This window comes from Nerophis lumbriciformis, linkage group LG06 (assembly GCF_033978685.3).
Source record: "Nerophis lumbriciformis linkage group LG06, RoL_Nlum_v2.1, whole genome shotgun sequence".
In the NCBI taxonomy this organism is placed as follows: Eukaryota; Metazoa; Chordata; class Actinopteri; order Syngnathiformes; family Syngnathidae; genus Nerophis; species Nerophis lumbriciformis.
Genome location: NC_084553.2, coordinates 38,651,039 through 38,670,095, shown reverse-complemented (window position 1 = coordinate 38,670,095; position 19,057 = coordinate 38,651,039). Strand labels below are relative to the sequence as shown.

General features: G+C 40.6%; 2 protein-coding genes across 2 annotated transcripts in view; one reads left to right on the top strand and one right to left on the bottom strand.

Moving 5' to 3' along the window:
- Nucleotides 1–7,952, top strand: part of dna2 (DNA replication helicase/nuclease 2) — a 25,842-nt gene extending 17,890 nt beyond the window's left edge. The window contains exons 14-25 of the mRNA XM_061964263.1: nucleotides 11–124; nucleotides 190–299; nucleotides 1,336–1,445; nucleotides 1,518–1,646; nucleotides 1,740–1,832; nucleotides 1,922–2,115; nucleotides 2,193–2,282; nucleotides 2,409–2,622; nucleotides 5,348–5,437; nucleotides 5,509–5,694; nucleotides 5,761–5,909; nucleotides 7,341–7,952. Coding sequence (XP_061820247.1) covers nucleotides 11–124; nucleotides 190–299; nucleotides 1,336–1,445; nucleotides 1,518–1,646; nucleotides 1,740–1,832; nucleotides 1,922–2,115; nucleotides 2,193–2,282; nucleotides 2,409–2,622; nucleotides 5,348–5,437; nucleotides 5,509–5,694; nucleotides 5,761–5,909; nucleotides 7,341–7,392 — 1,531 coding nt within the window. The 3' untranslated portion in view covers nucleotides 7,393–7,952. The remainder of the gene's footprint in view (nucleotides 1–10; nucleotides 125–189; nucleotides 300–1,335; nucleotides 1,446–1,517; nucleotides 1,647–1,739; nucleotides 1,833–1,921; nucleotides 2,116–2,192; nucleotides 2,283–2,408; nucleotides 2,623–5,347; nucleotides 5,438–5,508; nucleotides 5,695–5,760; nucleotides 5,910–7,340) is intronic.
- LOC133608758 (phenazine biosynthesis-like domain-containing protein) lies at nucleotides 7,808–19,057 on the bottom strand. The gene is made up of 10 exons (XM_061964269.1): nucleotides 18,919–19,057; nucleotides 16,701–16,800; nucleotides 14,369–14,467; nucleotides 14,181–14,290; nucleotides 11,876–11,905; nucleotides 11,733–11,821; nucleotides 11,558–11,649; nucleotides 11,315–11,398; nucleotides 8,160–8,222; nucleotides 7,808–8,087 (listed from the first exon to the last, which is right to left on the bottom strand). Exons 1-10 carry the CDS (start codon nucleotides 19,000–19,002, stop codon nucleotides 7,972–7,974), a joined length of 867 nt encoding a protein of 288 aa, XP_061820253.1. The 5' UTR covers nucleotides 19,003–19,057; the 3' UTR covers nucleotides 7,808–7,971.

Below are 19,057 nucleotides of genomic sequence, written 5' to 3'. Positions count from 1 at the left end.
TCTATCGCAGGGATGTGTCTGCGCTCGGAAAGGAAATGTTTCGTCTGGATTCAGATGAAGGAGTAATTGACCTCAGCACTCACCTCACCAACCTCTCCAAGCTGATGGAGAGCAGTCAGCACAGGTAGCGGCTACACTTTTAGCATCATTGTCTACATGAACTATAACCCTCTGATTGTGTCTGTGTAGTAATCGTCTAAGGGAGTTGGTTGTTGATCATCGTCCTCCGGAATTCATTTCCAATCTCAGTTCGGTTCTGCCCAGAGAGGCCAAGGACACTGTGGCAAACATACTTAAAGGTTTTTCTTTCTCTTCATGGTCACTTCTACTGTCACATCATTGCAGCTTCACTCTTTAAACTGAGTATCATGTACCCAGCACTAGCAAATTTCTGATTAGACCGGTTTGTGCAGCACTTGGGACAAAACACTGGGTTTAATAGTTTCTGCAACCTTGCATTATTATTGGTGATATTTATTTTTAGTATTACAGTACTTTCATCACTGATGCTCATGAAACTGCAGTTGAAAAAAATAATCTGAGCTATTTTATCACTTCTTGCCCAGTTTATGATTGGGTTCCTGCTTTCAACCAAGTGTTCCATGGAATTATAGATGAATTTGATAGGTGTCAGGTTTCCAACCCCTAACTATACAGTTGTGGCCCAAAATGTGACTTAAATATTGTGCTTTAATAACTAATACATAATAAACGGTGTATTTTATATATTTTTTTAATTTTGTTTTTGTTTTTAATAACACTTTAAATATCTCAGTGTGATTATCAAAACATTTTTTGCACATTCACAGTGATCATTTTGGTCACAATAGCCGCAATATGAACATTTCATATTATAGCATCCCAAATACAAAAAGAGCGAATTTGAGTGGGAATCAAAAAAGTAAGGATTGAGCACATTTATTAATTTATTGAAGCACAAAGTAACCCCCACATTATTATTGATGTTGCTATTATTATACTTTTTATTATTAGTTGTAATCACATTTTAATTGTCTCTTGCTTGTCTCTTCTCCACTCTGTGGAACTTTGAGATTGCATTGTGTTATAAATTAAATTCATTATTTTATTCTTCTGTAGAATAGGCGGTTCACAGACGACATGACAGCAGACAGCACATCATGCACTGTCTTGATTAAACCAGCTTTCTTCTGTGATCATTTTAACATCTCCTTCATTCCTGCCTAGCATGTCCAGGGGATAATAATAATATGAAATGAAAAAGCATTCAGTGGAAGCTGTCATGCCTCAGCAACTTTCTAATCTAATACATTGTGATAAAATACAACTACCACATTTGTATGCATGTGTTTGCAGGGCTGAACAAGCCGCAAAGGCAGGCCATGAAGAAGGTGTTGCTGTGTAAAGACTACACACTGATAGTTGGCATGCCCGGCACAGGCAAAACCACCACCATCTGTACCTTGGTAGGCTTCTAAACATCATTGCTATTAATAACTCCGCCCCTTTTTATCATCTCTGACTGACTTTCTTCGCAGGTTCGCATTCTTCATGCGTGCGGCTTCAGTGTGTTGCTGACCAGTTACACTCACTCTGCGGTGGACAACATCCTGTTGAAGCTCAAACGCTTTAAAGTTGGCTTCTTGCGTCTCGGGCAAGGGCGTAAGGTTAGTTTTGGAAAGGCCCGTTTTGATCCAGATTTTAGTGCTCCATAAGGCTACTCTGGTGTACCTAATGAAATGTCTAATGGTCCTCTAAAGGTCCATCCAGACATCCTTCCGTACACAGAGGAAAGCATCCGGAAAAAAGGAGTTCATACACTGTCGAAACTTGAGCAGCTTTATAACAAAGAGGTAAAGGGACACAAACGTTTCGATTTGATGCTTTGACAGTTCAATTGAATTTATTTTGTCTGATTTATATTTATCTTTTTCCCTACAAGCTGGTTGTCGGGACCACCTGCATGGGAATCAAGCATCCCATTTTCTCACGGCGGTGCTTTGATTTCTGTATCGTGGACGAAGCGTCTCAGATTAGTCAGCCCATCTGTCTGGGCCCGCTGTTCTACGCCGACAGATTGGTCCTGGTCGGAGATCACCAACAGCTGCCCCCCATTGTGCACAACCAGGAAGCAAGGTACCATCACAAACCCTGGGCCTGCCATCTGTCAGTCTTGAAATAATCTAGGTTTTTAATCTTTTCTTTTTCAAAAGATCACTAGGGATGGATGAGAGTCTGTTTAAGCGACTGGAGCATCACAGTGAAGCTGTGGTCCATCTCAACGTCCAGTACCGCATGAACAGGTACCCATGCAACCTTCAAACGGCAGTTTTGACTATCTATTGAGTTGTCAATTCTCTACCAGGCTGTTTTCTAATTAATTAAACACGTAAAAGTGTTGCTTATGACGAATAACTACGTGTTTGCAGGCAGATCATGTCTCTCAGCAACTGTCTAATGTACGATGGACTCTTGGAATGCGGCTCTGAGAAGACGGCGTCGGCCCTCCTATCTCTGCCCGCGCTGCCGTCTGTCCAGTCAGCGCTTGGTTCCTTCTCCGAGACGCATCCCCAGCAGGATCTGGCGTGGATACAAGATACACTGTTACCGAGCAACCCTGTTTGCTTCCTGGATTGCTCAATGGTAAACTTAAAATTCTCTTTTTTTTCCACATATTTTGAATTCATGTGCTTTGCCAGCACATTTGTCTTCACCGTTGCTTGAAATTTATGAAAAACAATTGCACACAGACAACTACAGTGGAATCTTGATTTACGAGCTTAATTGGTTCTTGAACATGGTTCATAAACCGATAAGTTTGTATAGTTAAGCAGAGTTCTTCATAAGAATCAATGTTAACATGAATATCTGGGTCTTGCGTGCGTGCGTGCGTGTGTGTGTGTGTGTGTGTGTGTGCGTGTGTGTGTGTGTGTGTGTGTGTGTGTGTGTGTGTGTGTGCGTGTGTGTGTGCGCAAAACTAGTGAAGTTGGCACGTTGTGTAAATCGTAAATAAAAACATAATACAATGATTTGCAAATTCTTTTCAACTTATATTCAATTGAATAGACTGCAAAGACAAGATATTTAATGTTCGAACTGAGAAACATATTTTATTTTTGCAAGTAATCATTAACTTAGAATTGGCTTTTGAACTTTGCGCCTATAACAGTCCGGATGGTTCTTTTCTTCTTTTTCTTCCAAAAACAATTTGAAATATACACTCGTCAGACCTCAGAACACTTTTCCACTTTGCATCAGTCCATCTTAGATGAGCTCGGGCCCAGCATAGCCGGCTGCATTTCTGGGTGTTGTTGACTAATGGCTTTCGCTCTGCATAGTAGATTTTTAACTTGCACTTGTATATGAAGCAACAAACTGTAGTTACTGACAGTGGTTTTCTGAAGTGTTCCTGAGCCTATGTGATGATATCCTTCACACGCTGATGTTGCTTTTTGATGCAGTACTGCCTGAGGGATCGAAGGTCTGTAATATCATCGCTTACGTGCAGTGATTTCTCTAGATTCGCTGAACCTTTTGATGATATTACGGACCGTAGATGCTGAAATCCCTAAATTCCTTGCAATAGCTCGTTGAGAAATGTTGTTCTTAAACTGTTGGACAATTTGCTCACGCATTTGTTCACAAAGTGATGACTCTCGCCCCATCCTTGTTTATAAATGACTGAGCATTTCATGGAAGCTGCTTTTATACTCAAACATGGCACCCACCTCTTCCCAATTAGCCTGCACACTTGTGGGATGTTCCAAATAAGTGTTTGATGAGCATTCCTCAACTTTCTCAGTCTTTTTTGCCACTTGTGCCAGCTTTTTTGAAACATGTTGCAGGCATCAAATTCCAAATGAGCTAATATTTGCAAAAAATAGCTAAGTTTACCAGTTTGAACGGTAAGTATCTTGTCTTTGGAATCACTGGATCGGTTCGCAGCCGAGTGTGAAGCGACTAGGATGAGAATCAGCACCTCCAAGTCCGAGTCCATGGTTCTCGCCCGGAAAAGGGTGAAGTGCCATCTCCGGGTTGGGGAGGAGACCCTGCCCAAAGTGGAGGAGTTCAAGTACATAAGAGTCTTGTTCACGAGTGAGGGAAGAGTGGATCGTGAGATCGACAGGCGGATCGGGGCGGCGTATTCAGTAATGCGGACGCTGTATCGATCCGTTGTGGTGAAGAAGGAGCTGAGCCGGAAGGCAAAGCTCTCAATTTACCGGATGATCTACGTTCCCATCCTCACCTATGGTCATGAGCTTTGGGTTATGACCAAAAGGACAAGATCACGGGTACAAGCGGCCGAAATGAGTTTCCTCCGCCGGGTGGCGGGGCTCTCCCTTAAAGATAGGGTGAGAAGCTCTGCCATCCGGGGGGAGCTCAAAGTAAAGCCGTTGCTCCTCCACATCGAGAGGAGCCAGATGAGGTGGTTCGGGCATCTGGTCAGGATGCCACCCGAACGCCTCCCTAGGGAGGTGTTTAGGGCACGTCCAACCGGTAGGAGGCCACGGGGAAAACCCAGGACACGTTGGGAAGACTGTCTCCTGGCTGGCTTGGGAACGCCTCGGGATCCCCCGGGAAGAGCTGGACGAAGTGGCTGGGGAGAGGAAAGTCTGGGCTTCCCTGCTTAGGCTGCTGCCCCCGCGACCCGACCTCGGATAAGCGGAAGAAGATGGATGGATGGATGGATGTATTCTGTTTTTATTTACAATTTACACAACGTGCCAACTTCACTGGTTTTGGGTTTTGTATACATGTATGTGTATAATGGCCGTGCCCGTGTGTACAGGAAGTGATGTCATCAAAAGGGCAGCCTCCGATGGTTTTAGGGGCATGCAAAATGAATGAATGAAGTGTTCGCACACAGGCATATCGAAAAGGTCGTAAATAGAGTTTGTAAATTGAGGTTACAGTGTATTAGACACATTTTTTTTTTTTTTTTTTATACATAAAACCGAGGCTTGTATCTGCTATGAAATGCATTAACAGGGCCTAGACTTTTGGTGGCCCTAAACAAGATTTTGTTTGGGGCCCACTTTGGTCTTTAAAATTACAGAAGAAGCTGTTACAGAACCTGGAGGCTGCGGAACCTCTTTCTAGAGTCCAGCAGTGAAAACAGTCCTTGGTGGGGGTGGGAGGAGTCTCTACAGATTTTCTGAGCCCTGGTCAGGCAGCGGCTTTTTGCAATTTCCCGGGTAGGAGGAAGATGGTGATCTTTTCCGCCGTCCTCACCACTCTCTGCAGATACTTCCAGTCTGAGGCGTTGTGTGGACATGGCCTGAGGAACTGGCATGTTTTGTTAAACAACTACTGTGCTAAGCCGGCTGGGGTACATTGTGATGATCATCATTCATGTCTCTGCTTTAAGGTGCCAGCTTTGGAGTCAGTGGAACAAGGAGGAATAAGCAATCGCACTGAGGCTGCCGTCATCCACCTTCTGCTGTCTCTCTTGTTAAAAGTCCGCATCCACTACATATATTATAATAAAGACTCCATCAATGTGCTGCTGATTCTATTACTGTGTTGTAGGCGGGCTGTAAGGCCAGCGACGTGGGCATCATCGCCCCCTACAGGCAACAACTGAAGACCATCTCGTCCCTGCTGCAGTCGTCTGCTTTCAGCAGCGTGGAGGTGAACACGGTGGACAAATACCAAGGACGGGACAAGAGTGTCATTGTTCTCTCTTTTGTCAGGAGCACCACAGAAGAAGAACATGTAAATAGTTGTGTTCCCTCTTGGAAGGATGGAAACATCAAGTTGACTTGAGTCTTTGATTCCCAGCTAGGAGAGCTGCTGAAGGACTGGCGCCGCCTCAACGTCGCCATCACCAGGGCCAAACACAAACTGCTGATGGTGGGCTCCGCCTCCACGCTCAGACGCTACGCTCCTGTGGAGAAACTACTCAATCGTCTGGAGCAAGAGAAGATGATATCCTTTTGGTCTGACAACAGCTTAGGTTGAGGTTACGTGACAAGCTTGCTTGAAAAATACATATTCCAATTAAGTAACATTTTTTAAAAGTTCTACATTGATCTCGGTCTCAAAGTAAGTAACTAAGCTAAGCGGTTACCATGGAAACACAAATGAAACCACTCTGCCCCCTGTACTGCGTCAGGCAGTTTGAAAAACTTAGTGGAAATTGTACTTCATCAACTTTGCCACTAGGTAGAGCAACTACAGCGCTTATTGAAATGCATGGGATCAGTACGGTGGTACAGGGGTTAGTGCATGTGCGTCACAATACGAAGGTCCTGGTTTCGATCCTGGGCTCAGGATTTTTCTGTGTGGAGTTTGCATGTTCTCCCCGGCACTGCGTGGGTTCCCTCCGGGTACTCCGGCTTCCTCCCACCTCCAAAGACATGCACCTGGGGATAGGTTGATTGGCAACACTAAATTGGCCCTAGTGTGTGAATGTGAGTGTGAATGTTGTCTGTCTATCTGTGTTGGCTCTGCGATGAGGTGGCGACTTGTCCAGGGTGTACCCCGCCTTCCGCCCGAATGCAGCTGGGATAGGCTCCAACACCCCCCGCAACCCCGTGAGGGACAAGCAGTAGAAGATGGATGGATGCCTTAGTGGCATCAGATCTACAGTAACATAGTAAGCTTAAGTATTCATCAACAACAAGGCAGAGGTTTTATTTAACAAGTATATTTAATATTTTTGGCCACTGTTACATTACACACAGTTTGAACAGTAACACTGTTTAAAAATAGGAAAATAAATCACTGTTCTTCAATCGTGTAATCACTACCTTAGCGTCATATAATGTGGCAGCTGACACATGTTAACTGTTAACATGCTATTTTGCAGGTATGCCTCCGAGTCATACAAGTTAGTACCGGTACTTGACATATTAAATGTTAGCATGCTAACGTTAGCATGCTAGCTTTGTTTTTTTTTAACTCATTATGCAGTTATATGCCGTAGGCTTAGAGTCGTATAATTTGGCAGTTGAAATACGTTAACTATTTGCAGGTACACACCTCTGAGTCATATTTGTTGTTACATCTGGCGAGCATGCTACAGTACCTGATAGCATTTCACTTCAGCTTCAGCTTTTCAGCATTCGTATGCAATCTCCTCCAAAATGGAATATTCTCGTTAGCTGTTGAGTAACATCCACACCAGCAGGCAGCATTATTCCGATAGAAACAGGAATTCAGATCACTTGAGTGAGATGTATACATCGTATAAGCTAACTAGTAAATCTATTTTGTTGTTTTGTTCAGTTGTTGATCAAGGATACATATTGGGAAATTAATTAAGAAAAATAAATCACATTCTGGTTACGATCATGCATTTATTTAGAATTAATAATGAATGTAATAATTTTGACTGTACTTCCTTTACTTTGACACATTATTCAGCTACCTCCAACTGGCCACAAAGCCTTACCCATGATGCTCCTGTGACAGGAGCAGTCCGGATGTCTTGACAATGCCTCTCATTCCTCAATTAAATTATATTTTTGTAATTCTTCACTGATTTTGCTATAATATTTCCATGATGAAACAGTATGGGTTTTTTAGTAACATAATTTAACTTTGTGGTAATGTAATATATTTTTGTATCTATTATGTAATCATAACATTTAAACTGACAAAAGACGCAGTCTTAAAAAATTACTGATCAGTGTTGTCTTATTCAATGGATCAACTGCAAAAAAGACATGCTTGAATACAATTGAGTGAGACAAGTTGAGCTATAGATATTATTTTGCTAATAAACAAAAGGAATGACAAGAAGTATACTTTAGGAAGTTTATTTAGGATAAACATTCAATATAAAGATACAACACTAAGATGACATTGATTCTTGAGGCAGTAATTCCAAAAAATGTATTTATTAACTTGTGATTTTAACTTTTTTTTTTTTCTTGTATTGGCTTTTCGTCTATGATTTTTATGTGTTGCATTTTTTTTCTTGTGCGTGTGACCTTGCTTACTAATAAAACTTGTGATGAATTGGTCAATGTTTCTCAGGCTGTGTGATTATTTCAGTGTGATCGTTCCCTGCAGGACAGTGACGCCCTTCCCTGCTATGTTGATCCTGCCGTTGTCTTTCACCTCCAGGCCCAGCTCACCTCCTCGACTGGAGCACTGGAAGGCTGCTCAGGTCAGGATGGAGGAAAAACAAAATGTCAACGTGATGAAGTAGGCATGACTTTTTTGTCACCGACCTAGCATTTTCTTCTTTCCCAGTTCCTTGGACCAGTAGCTCCCTAGAACAGTGTGTGCAGAACCTGCAAGACAAAATGTGCAAAATTAAACTATATATGGTAATCGAATAAGTGTGTGTTAATGATACATATGAATCCATTTACCGTATTCTTCGGACCATAAGGTGCACTGTCGAAACAATCTTTTTTCATACTGAATTAAATTAATTAACTCGCATTGTGTTTTGCATATGGGGAATGTTCCATTCATCTTGGAGAAAGCAAACCAACAGGTTAACTAGTAGGTATTTCACTTTGGGCACATAATAACTTAGGGCCTTATAGTACTGACCTTTGTGTGTGGATTGGATTAGTTCTCGCGGAAGAAAAGGCAATTCAATTGGACCTTGCTATGCAAAGATGATGGCCCTATCCGTGAGAAGAGACTAAATGTTTAGCTTGATGTAAACATCTAAGATAGGACCTGCATCTGTTGTCTTTCCAGACATTTACACACAAACGTCTTCTTTTATGGTCAGGGTGTGCTCTCCTGACCCAGCGCACACACGCAGACAGGAGGTAGGAATATAAGACTGTTGGTTTGGCTTCTCCAGTTTAGGAGTTCTTCATTTTTTGACCTATGCTCCTCCAGGTACTGCAGGCCTGTTTAAAGACGCTCAGTTGTAATAAAGCAAGTTTTTGTTCAACAAAGTGTCTCCTCTTGCCTGGGAGGGGGTGACAAGACCAGAAATACACATCACTACAAATTTTTTTCTTCGCTTAAAATATTTCCTTGTAGTCTACATCAGTGTTTTTCAACCACTGTGCCACGTAGTGCCGTGAGATACAGTCTGGTGTGCCGTGAGATACAGTCTGGTGTGCCGTGGGAGATTATGTAATTTCACCTAATTGGGTTAAAAATATTTGTTGCAAACCAGTAATTATAATTCGCAAATGTGCCCTTGTTGAGTGTGTGTGCTGTCTAGAGCTCAGCAAAGTAACCGTGTAATACTCTTCCATATCAGTAGGTGGCAGCAGGTAGCTAATTGCTTTGTAGATGCCGGGAAAATGGTTTGTCATGATCACAATATGCAGACGACAGCGGGAGGCAGTGTGCAGGTAAAAAGGTATCTAACCCTTAAACTAAAAATAAACAAAAGGCGAGTGCCGCTAAGAAAAGGCATTGAAGCCTAGGGAAGGCTATGCAAAACAAAACTAAAACTGAACTGGCTGCAAAGTAAACAAAAAGAGATTGCTGGACGACAGCAAAGACTTACAGCGTGTGGAGCAGACGGTGTCCACAAAGTACGTCCGTACATGACAATCAACAATGTCCCCACAAAGAAGGATAGCATCCGCACAACTTAAATAATCTTGATTGCAAAGTAGATGCGGGAAATAGCGTTCAAGGAAGATGTTAAACTGCTACAGGAAAATACCAACAAAACAGGAAAAGTCACAAAAATCGGAGCGCAAGACAAGAACTAAAACACTACACAGGAAAACACCAAAAAATTCAAAATAAGTCACGGCGTGATGTGACAGGTCGTGACAATACACCTACTTTGAGACAAGAGCTATATTGATAAATGGTTGGTTTGAATTCATATCGAACAATTGCGAGAAAGACTTTTTATTGTCAATATCGCCTACTGAGTTTCATTTTTTTATGTTTTCTGCTGGTGGTGTGCCTCAGAATTTTGTCAATGAACAAAAATGTGCCTTGGCTCAGAAAAGGTTGAAAAACACTTGTCTACATAACACGTAATGGTGGCTCTTTGGTCAAAGGGTTGCATAAATTATGTTTTACAGATCCCCTATAGCTGCTTTTCGAACATCTCTTCAGGATGCGCCGTTTTGTGGGCGGTCTTATTTACGTGGCAGCTGGTTCTCACCATTTTTTGTTGCAGTTTTTAAAGCTTCCATTGCAAGTTTATTGACAGATAAGTTTGAACTATATACTACTTTGTATTCAAAATGGCACCAGTAGAGAATGCACGTCAGTCTGCCCCACAAGAGGATTTAGAAAAATTATCTTATTGACTGCGGACTCACGCAAGGCACTGTGGGTATATTTATACCATATATGGATAATCTGGTGATGAGGAAAACAAGATTGTTTTATAAATATCTCCGTTATGCCTCCACGGTTTGTTTTAATATTTTCGGGACTTATGCAAACCCCAAATTCACAGCAGTAGGTACCAATATTTGACAAAAGTTGGTTTTAGATAAGGTGAAACAAAACACCAGATAATGTCCTAATAGGTGCCATTTTGGGGTCTTTATACACACACACGGAGGTGGGGAAAATAATCGATTTTTACAAGCATCACAATTCGGACATAGACGATTATAAAATCGATAAGTAAACGTCGATAATCGATTCATTTATTGTAAATAAAGTAATGCAGAGAGCTCTAAAATTTGGCTGACTGCAGAGAGCGACCTCAATCACCAAGAGATCCGACTAGCTCCTTTTATTATAGGGCACTTATGTTCCAGTTTTGCATACATTTCCATAAACTTAATACATGAGGGAAGTAATTTAACTGTTCCTTATTACAAATGCACTGTTAAAAGTTGCAAGTGATAAACGCTTATTTAGTGAATCGAAAATAAGTGTAAAACTGCAAAGATGTACATAAATTAAAGACGCATTAAAAATCGTAATCGAATTGTGAAGTGCTCAAAGATTCCCACCTCTAATAATTATACCCATAGATTGAAGCACAATAGATTGAAGCACAGCACGTCTGACTACAGTAGCCATAACACTCCAACAATCCATCAAGCGGTGCGGCTTCGTGGCTTACCAAAATCGTACTGAAACATTTTGAAAACATTTTTGAGCGCCGTGTGTAATGTTCTATATTCTCAATGAAACATCAAAGTTTTGGTCTTGCTTGCTTACCGGTACTTACTAGCATCATTCATTGAACAGGTGTCAACCTGCAGTCCCTAGGTATCTCTTATGTGTGACTGCCCTCTACTGATCACACTTATCATTACACCATGTACCACATAAAATTTGTTCAAGATCAGAAAACACAACGAGTATTAATACATACCTAAGGCGCACCAGATTATAAGGTGCATTTTGAGAAAAAAGTGCACTTCATGGTCCGACAAATACGATATATAAGATAAGACATTGTAGTAGAAAGAATCCAAACCGGTGACAGGATCTTCTGGGATTCCGTTCCATGGGGAAAAATATCTGGAGCAGAAGTCGTACCTTGGCTGACTGTCTGAGGGTCCTTGAGTCAAACATGCAAGCATTTTTTTAAATTACTTAACACTACAATAAACACTGCAACTGCAAACCTTTCGAAAACGGAGTGTTATCTTTATTACGGCGACTTGTATTGATCTGCATGATTAACATAGTCAGGTTTAGAGATCCTTGCAAAAGGTACCTTTCATGGTGACGATGAGCCCTTTGATTCTCCCGCTCGCATCGCTGCTTAGAAGGGCTGCAGGGTTGACTGTGAGACCGGTGAGTACTGACCTGGAGACACATGCAGCATTCTAGGAAGTCTTCTATATTCAATATGCATTCATTTATCAATACAGTATAAATGTTATAGCAACCTGTCACAGGTGTCAGCCAGTCGAAGTAACAGTTTTTTAGTGGTGGAGTCAAGATAAACATCCTCCACTGGGTGATCTCCTACTGCAACCTGATAAGACACTTAATAAATGCCCACACTAAGCTGTTACTGTTTTCCACTCACCTTGATCAGGTGTCTAAAATCGTCTGGGTCCTATGTGAAGAAAACGAGCAAGCACTTTATTTTCCTAATCAGGACATCTTAAAACATCCTGCTGTTACATCATGAAGTTCTGTTTTTTAATGTGATAGGGTAATCTTCATTGTTCTAGATACAAGTGTCAAACTCAAGGTCCACGGGCCAGATTTGGCATGCCACATCATTTCATTTGGCCCATCGTAATATTTTATGTGGCCTGCCACAATATTGTATGTCGCCCACCACGTCATTTTATGTGGTCCGCCACATTATTCTATGTGGTCCGCCACATCCTTTTACGTGGCCCGCAACTTTTTTTTAAAAGACACATGCCATTGGTTTATCTGGCACGCCATATCATTTTATGTGGCCTGCAAAACGCTGGAAATAATTAAACACTTTCTGGCTAAGTGTGTTTGTGCGTGTTATCAAAATAAAATCTTTACCTGCTTGTCACCCTGACTTATGTTTTCAAAGCAAGTTATTCACCTCTAGTATATTAGTGAAACATACAATAATCAAAAACAGTCGCCTTTGCAAATTGTGTAACGAAGCTATCATATGTTTATGTTTATATATGTTCACTGTTACAAGCGGCCCTTTTAAAAACGACCATGATCGCGATGTGGCCCTCAATAAAAACGATTTTGATACCCCTGGTAGCGCAACTTCCCATAAGTTATGGGTGTCAAACTCTGGCCCGCGGGCCAAATTTGGCCCACCGTGTAATTTCATTTGGCCCTTGAGGCAATATCAAATTAACATTAGAGCTGGCCCGCCGGTATCATACAGCGACGGTGCCGCTGTAACACCGCATTCACCGCTAATACTCATACTTGCCAACGCTCCTGATTTTCAGGGCTCCTCTCGAAAGTCTCCCGGGGCAACCATTCTCCCGAATTTCTCCCGATTTGCACACGGACAACAATATTGGGGGCGTGCCTTAAAGGCACTGCCTTTAGCGTCCTCTACAACCTATCGTCACGTCCGCTTTTCCTCCATAGAAACAGCGTGCCGGCCCCTGTCACATAATATATGCGGCTTCTACACACACATAAGTGAATGCAATGCATACTTAATCAACAGCCATACAAGTCACACTGAGGGTGGCCACATAAACAACTTTAACACTGTTATAAATATGCGCCACACTGTGAAACCACACCAAACAAGAATGACAAACACATTTCGGGAGAACATCCGCACCGTAACACAACATAAGCACAACAGAACAAATACCCAGAACCCCTTGCAGCACAAACTCTTCCGGGACACTACAATATACACCCCCCCAATATACACCCCCCCCCCCCCCCCCCCACCCCCCCGCTACCATCAAGCCCCGCCCCCCCCAACCCCGCCCACCTGAGCCCCGACATTAATGAACTAGCATCCCAGAAATGATGGCAGGTATCTGGCTTGGGCACATCAGATTAGATCAGTGTGTTGCAAACTGAGCAGTAAAAATGCCTGAATGGTTGATTTATTCATTGTTATTTTATTTTCAAATTTATTAGCCTGTGGAAAAAGTTAATGTTGATTTTTATCCCAGAAGCCTGCAAATAGAAAAGAGGCTTTCAATTTATTATTTAAATTGTATTTGATATACCATTGATGTTTTTTCGTTTGTTTTTTGAAAGTTGATTTTGCACTATTAAGTTATATAAGCGTTGCTTGTTCCATATTCAGTGTTAAAGCAAATCAGTGTAGCAAACTGATCAATAATTAACATTTTATTCATGCACTTGCTCTTGCTACTTCAAGGCTCGAATGTTTGATTCATTCATTATTGTTATTTTATTTTCAAATTTATTGTTAGCCTGTGGAAAAAGTTTATTTTGATATTTACCTCAGAAGGCTGCAAATAGAAAAGAGGCATTCAATTTTTATTTACATTTTATTTGATATGCCATTGATATTTTTGAATTATTATTATTATTATTATTATTTGAAACTCGATTTTGCATGTCACTATAAAGTTATATAAGCCTTGCTTCTTCAATATTCAATGCAAAACTTGTTCGGGTCCCTATTAAAAGGTTAATTTGTTCAACATTGGCCCGCGGCTTTGTTCAGTTTTAAATTTTGGCCCACTCTGTATTTGAGTTTGACACCCCTGTCTTAAGTCTTTGGGACTGAATCAACAGCGCCTCTGCTGGTTTAAGACAATTATGTCACTTCATTTGGCTTCTTTAAAACGTGATTACATGCAAACAATTCAGTTACATTGGTGTCCAATAATAAGTATATTAATGAAGATTTTACACTGAAGCCACAGCCTGATGGATACCTGCTTAGTGGGTGGGTTGAGAGGAAAATCCATCACCAAGTCCTCCCCCTGCTGGACAACAGACAGATCTCCACTTTTGGTCTCAAACACTACAGCAGAGTTCACATTTTCTGAACAGCAAAAAAAAGCAAAGAACATAAAGGTTTAAAAGGTCAAGTTTGATGCACAATGTTTAAAAAGTGGCTTACTTTTCTGGTGAAAGAGCACAGCAGCAGAGGCCAGAGTAGCGTGACCACACAGGTTGACCTCAATGGTCGGCGTGAACCAACGAAGGCGGAATTTTGAACCTGGTCAATAACACAATTTTGATGAATATAGGAAAATAAAGAAATGTTTATAAAATTCAAGAACCAAAATGCTTGCCGTGCAATGCTTTTCAGGGGTTACATTTACAAATGAGTAATACTTTCCTAGGTAAATAAATTCCACCATGTAAATACAGTCGTCCCTCGCCACATCAAAATTTCAAATATCGCGGCTTACCACCTCGCAATATATATCTTAAGCATATTCTACAATTGTTGGGGTCGTAAATTAAGCATTTTCAAGCATAAAAATGGCTACATTAACCAAAATATCAATACCACAGTATTGGCCACTAGGCTAGACCAAACAAATTGTGCTGTTCAGTATCGTGGCCACTGATTGGCTCAGCCTCAGGAAGCATTACTGTAATGGAATAAAAGAGTGTAAAGTTGATTTCAGGGTGTTATTTGATGTCTAAAAGACTCCTAGTGCCAGCAATCGGCGGGTTGCTGGTTACTGGGGTTCAATCCCCACCTTCTACCATCCTAGTCACGTCCGTTGTGTCCTTGGGCAAGACACTTCACCCTTGCTCCTGATGGGTGCTGGTTAGCGCCTTGCATGGCAGCTCCCGCCATCAGTGTGTGAATGTGTGTGTGAATGGGTGAATGTGGAAATACTGTCAAAGCGCTTTGAGTACCTTGAAGGCAGAAAAGCGCTATACAAGTATAACCCATTTATCATTTATTTATTATAATGTTGACAATTGTATTTAGAATGGACGTATTCAACAGGGGGTCGGCGCCCCCTAGGCGTCCGCAGAGATACTGCAGGGAAGTTGTGAAATTTCTTTAATGTATATTTTATATTCCACCTGCAGTTTTTTTTTTTCACAAATTTCAATGTCTTTAAAAACACATTGGTTTATAAATGGCAGTCACATGGCCACCCTACGCACTTTACCTTGAGTGTTTGAAATAAAAACATGAATAAATAATTGTATTGTATTATTTTAATAATCTTAGCATTTAAGATGGCTAGCTATGAGCTCTCTTGTTGCCAGCCAGCTATACTGTATTGCTTAATGTACCTTCAGTATCTGTTTAATTTAAAACACAATTGTATACAAGATACATAAGTAGGGGTTCCCTGCTCCATTTTTCTATCAGTTTGGGTGTCCTTGGCCTGGAAAACGTTGAAGGCCCCTGATTTAGAAGGTAAACATTTTTTTACGCTTTAACTATGAAACTTTTTGATTATGAATGATTTCTACTTTGCGGAAATTCATTTATTGCGGTCATGTCCGTAACCCAATTAACATATACGAGGGATTACTGTATTCCCAAACATACAATATTGTATTAAAATAATACAAATGTCATGAAATAGCAAAAGCGCATCATGATGTTCGCTCTTTCCCCCCCAATAATATCACTGATTTCTGCTCACTGCAGACTTAATGAGAGCCAACAAACATAAGAAAACATCACTTACTATGCAATGTCTGCTGTCATTAGGATGCTAACTTTGACTCTTGGTATGTTCCCGTTTAGATGGAGGATTACTCATTATCCTCGCGAGGAAAAGGCGGATGGAACAAAGCGTCTTTTTGAGTCGTTCTCCCCAAATTCCGGGTCTAAATTGGCTGCCAAATTGTACCAACTTATTGAATGACATCCTTGTCCTTCTACAACCCAGGTAAAGGGAATTATTTATGATCAACAGTAAAATAAACTTCCACAAGCAGGGAAGCAAGGAAGCAGCAGACCACTCAATGATGTAAACATAGGCACACACGCTAGTGATCACGGCGCCACTATAAATCGTTTGTCTGCGTTAGCGCTTATAATAACAATATCACTAATACTTGGTTATTGTTCAAGTCACGAAATGTAAATGGAGTATTGTGCTGGGTGCTGCTGTAAGCCCCTCTTCCATCTAAAAGCGCTCAAAATGACAAAAAGTGTTGTTTGTAGTTAAACATATTTGTTTTGCTTTTCTTGTTTTTTTTTGACAAATGCGTCATTGCCAATTATTCAAATGTGAAGATTAATTATGTCACCTACCTCTGCAACCCACTATCATCACAAATGGATTGCAGAGCTGTGGGAAATTGCAGTATATTTTCATTGTCATTTCCTTAACAATGATTGCATCTATATTTTAGAGAAAATTAAATATATGTGGTGATTGGTGAAGGACGACCATAGTATACTGTACATCTGTCTTGGCATGTCACTTTATAATCATATACTGTATTTTTTAAATATTTCAAACCATTTGTGAAATCCTCAGAAGGTTTGATTGTAGTGATGAAGGCAGTTTCTGACAGGTTGATCTCAGCGGCTATCTTCTGATACACTTCTTCCCTCAGCTCCTGGCACAAAAAAGTACAGGCATGTCAAATGTTGCTAAGAATACAAACTAACTTTACATTTGGGCTGTTTGAGCTTTTGTAAAATGATTGTATGTTTGTTATGTACACTCTCGCCTCTGTGTCATTTACATATATATCTATTTATGTATATATATATATATATATATATATATATATATATATATATATATATATATATATATATATATATATATATATATCTATTTATGTATATATATATATAAATGTGTGTGTATACATAAATGTATACACTTATATATATATGCAATATATATACACTAATATATACTGTATATATTTTTTTGTACAAACCCCGTTTCCATATGAGTTGGGCAATTGTGTTAGATGTAAATATAAACTGAATACAATGATTTGCAAATCATTTTCAACCCATATTCAGTTGAATATGCTACAAAGACAACATATTTGATGTTCAAACTGATAAACATTTTTTTTTTGCAAATAATCATTAACTTTAGAATTTGATGCCAGCAACACGTGACAAAGAAGTTGGGAAAGGTAGAAATAAATACTGATAAAGTTGAGGAATGCTCATCAAACACTTATTTGGAACATCCCACAGGTGAACAGGAAAATTGGGAAAAGGTGGGTGCCAAGATTGGGTATAAAAGTAGATTCCATTAAATGCTCAGTCATTCCCAAACAAGGATGGGGCGGGGGTCACCACTTTGTCAACAAATGCGTGAGCAAATTGTTGAACAGTTTAAGAAAAACCAAGGAATTTAGTGATTTCATCATCTACGGTCCGTAATATCATCAAAGGGTTCAGAGAATCTGGAGAAATCACTGCACGTAAGCAGCTAAGCCCGTGACCTTCGATCCCTCAGGCTGTACTGCATCAACAAGCGACATCAGTGTGTAAGGGATATCACCACATGGGCTCAGGAACACTTCAGAAACCCACTGTCAGTAACTACAGTTGGTCGCTACATCTGTAAGTACAAGTTAAAACTCTCCTATGCGAGGCAAAAACCGTTTATCAACAACACCCAGAAACGCTGTCGGCTTCGCTGGGCCTGAGCTCATCTAAGATGGACTGATACAAAGTGGGAAAGTGTTCTGTGGTCTGACGAGTCCACATTTCAAATTGTTTTTGCAAACTGTGGACGTCGTGTCCTCCGGACCAAAGAGGAAAAAAATCATCCGGATTGTTATAGGCGCAAAGTTGAAAAGCCAGCATCTGTGATGGTATGGGGGTGTATTAGTGCCCAAGACATAAGTAACTTACACATCTGTGAAGGCGCCATTAATGCTGAAAGGTACATACAGGTTTTGGAGCAACATATGTTGCCATCCAAGCAACGTTACCATGGACGCCCCTGCTTATTTCAGCAAGACAATGCCAAGCCACGTGTTACATCAACGTGGCTTCATGGTAAAAGAGTGCGGGTACTAGACTGGCCTGCCTGTAGTCCAGACCTGTCTCCCATTGAAAATGTGTGGCGCATTATGAAGCCTAAAATACCACACATCAAGCAAGAATGGGAAATAATTCCACCTGAGAAGCTTAAAAAATGTGTCTCCTCAGTTCCCAAACGTTTACTGAGTGTTGTTAAAAGGAAAGGCCATGTAACACAGTGGTGAACATGCTCTTTCCCAACTACTTTGGCACGTGTTGCAGCCATGAAATTCTATGTTAATTATTATTTGCAAAAAAAAATAAAGTTTATGAGTTTGAACATCAAATATGTTGTCTTTGTAGTGCATTCAATTGAATACGGGTTGAAAATGATTTGCAAATCATTGTATTCCGTTTATATTTACATCTAACACAATTAAATCTGATTAAGATTGGACAGCCGATTGGTGCCCAGGAGTTAAAGGTCAGAGGTGGACACAGAACCTCACACTCTCTCTCTGCCTATTGGCACACCCGTGTACGCTGCCAATACTCTCTTAGCGCTAATATATAAAATATAATTTTTTACTTTGCTTTTGTTAAATAAATTGTACAAAAACAACAAGACCAAAGCATCCGTCTTTTATGTTACGCCTCTCTTTAAAATATAATGGCCCGGGGACCGTAACAAACATGTTGATCATTTTATCGTGTTTCATTTGTGGATTGTTACTTACATTTTTTAAAAGACATACAGCTGCCGGGTTCCCTTTGAATGGCAAATTGGTGAACGCGTCAACTGTAAAGACTGGAATGTCCATGGTAAAAAGGCTTCAACTTTAACTGGAAGGTATCTATGTTGCTTTTTGGACTTTG

Coding starts and splice junctions, on each gene's coding strand:
- LOC133608758 (XM_061964269.1), bottom strand. CDS start 19,002: ATGGACATTCCAGTCTTTACAGTTGACGCGTTCACCAATTTGCCATTC. Junction 11,650..11,732: donor CTGGCTGACACCTGTGACAG/GTTGCTATAACA, acceptor ATGTGTCTCCAG/GTCAGTACTCACCGGTCTCA. Junction 8,223..11,314: donor CCCAGAAGATCCTGTCACCG/GTTTGGATTCTT, acceptor TTTGTCTTGCAG/GTTCTGCACACACTGTTCTA.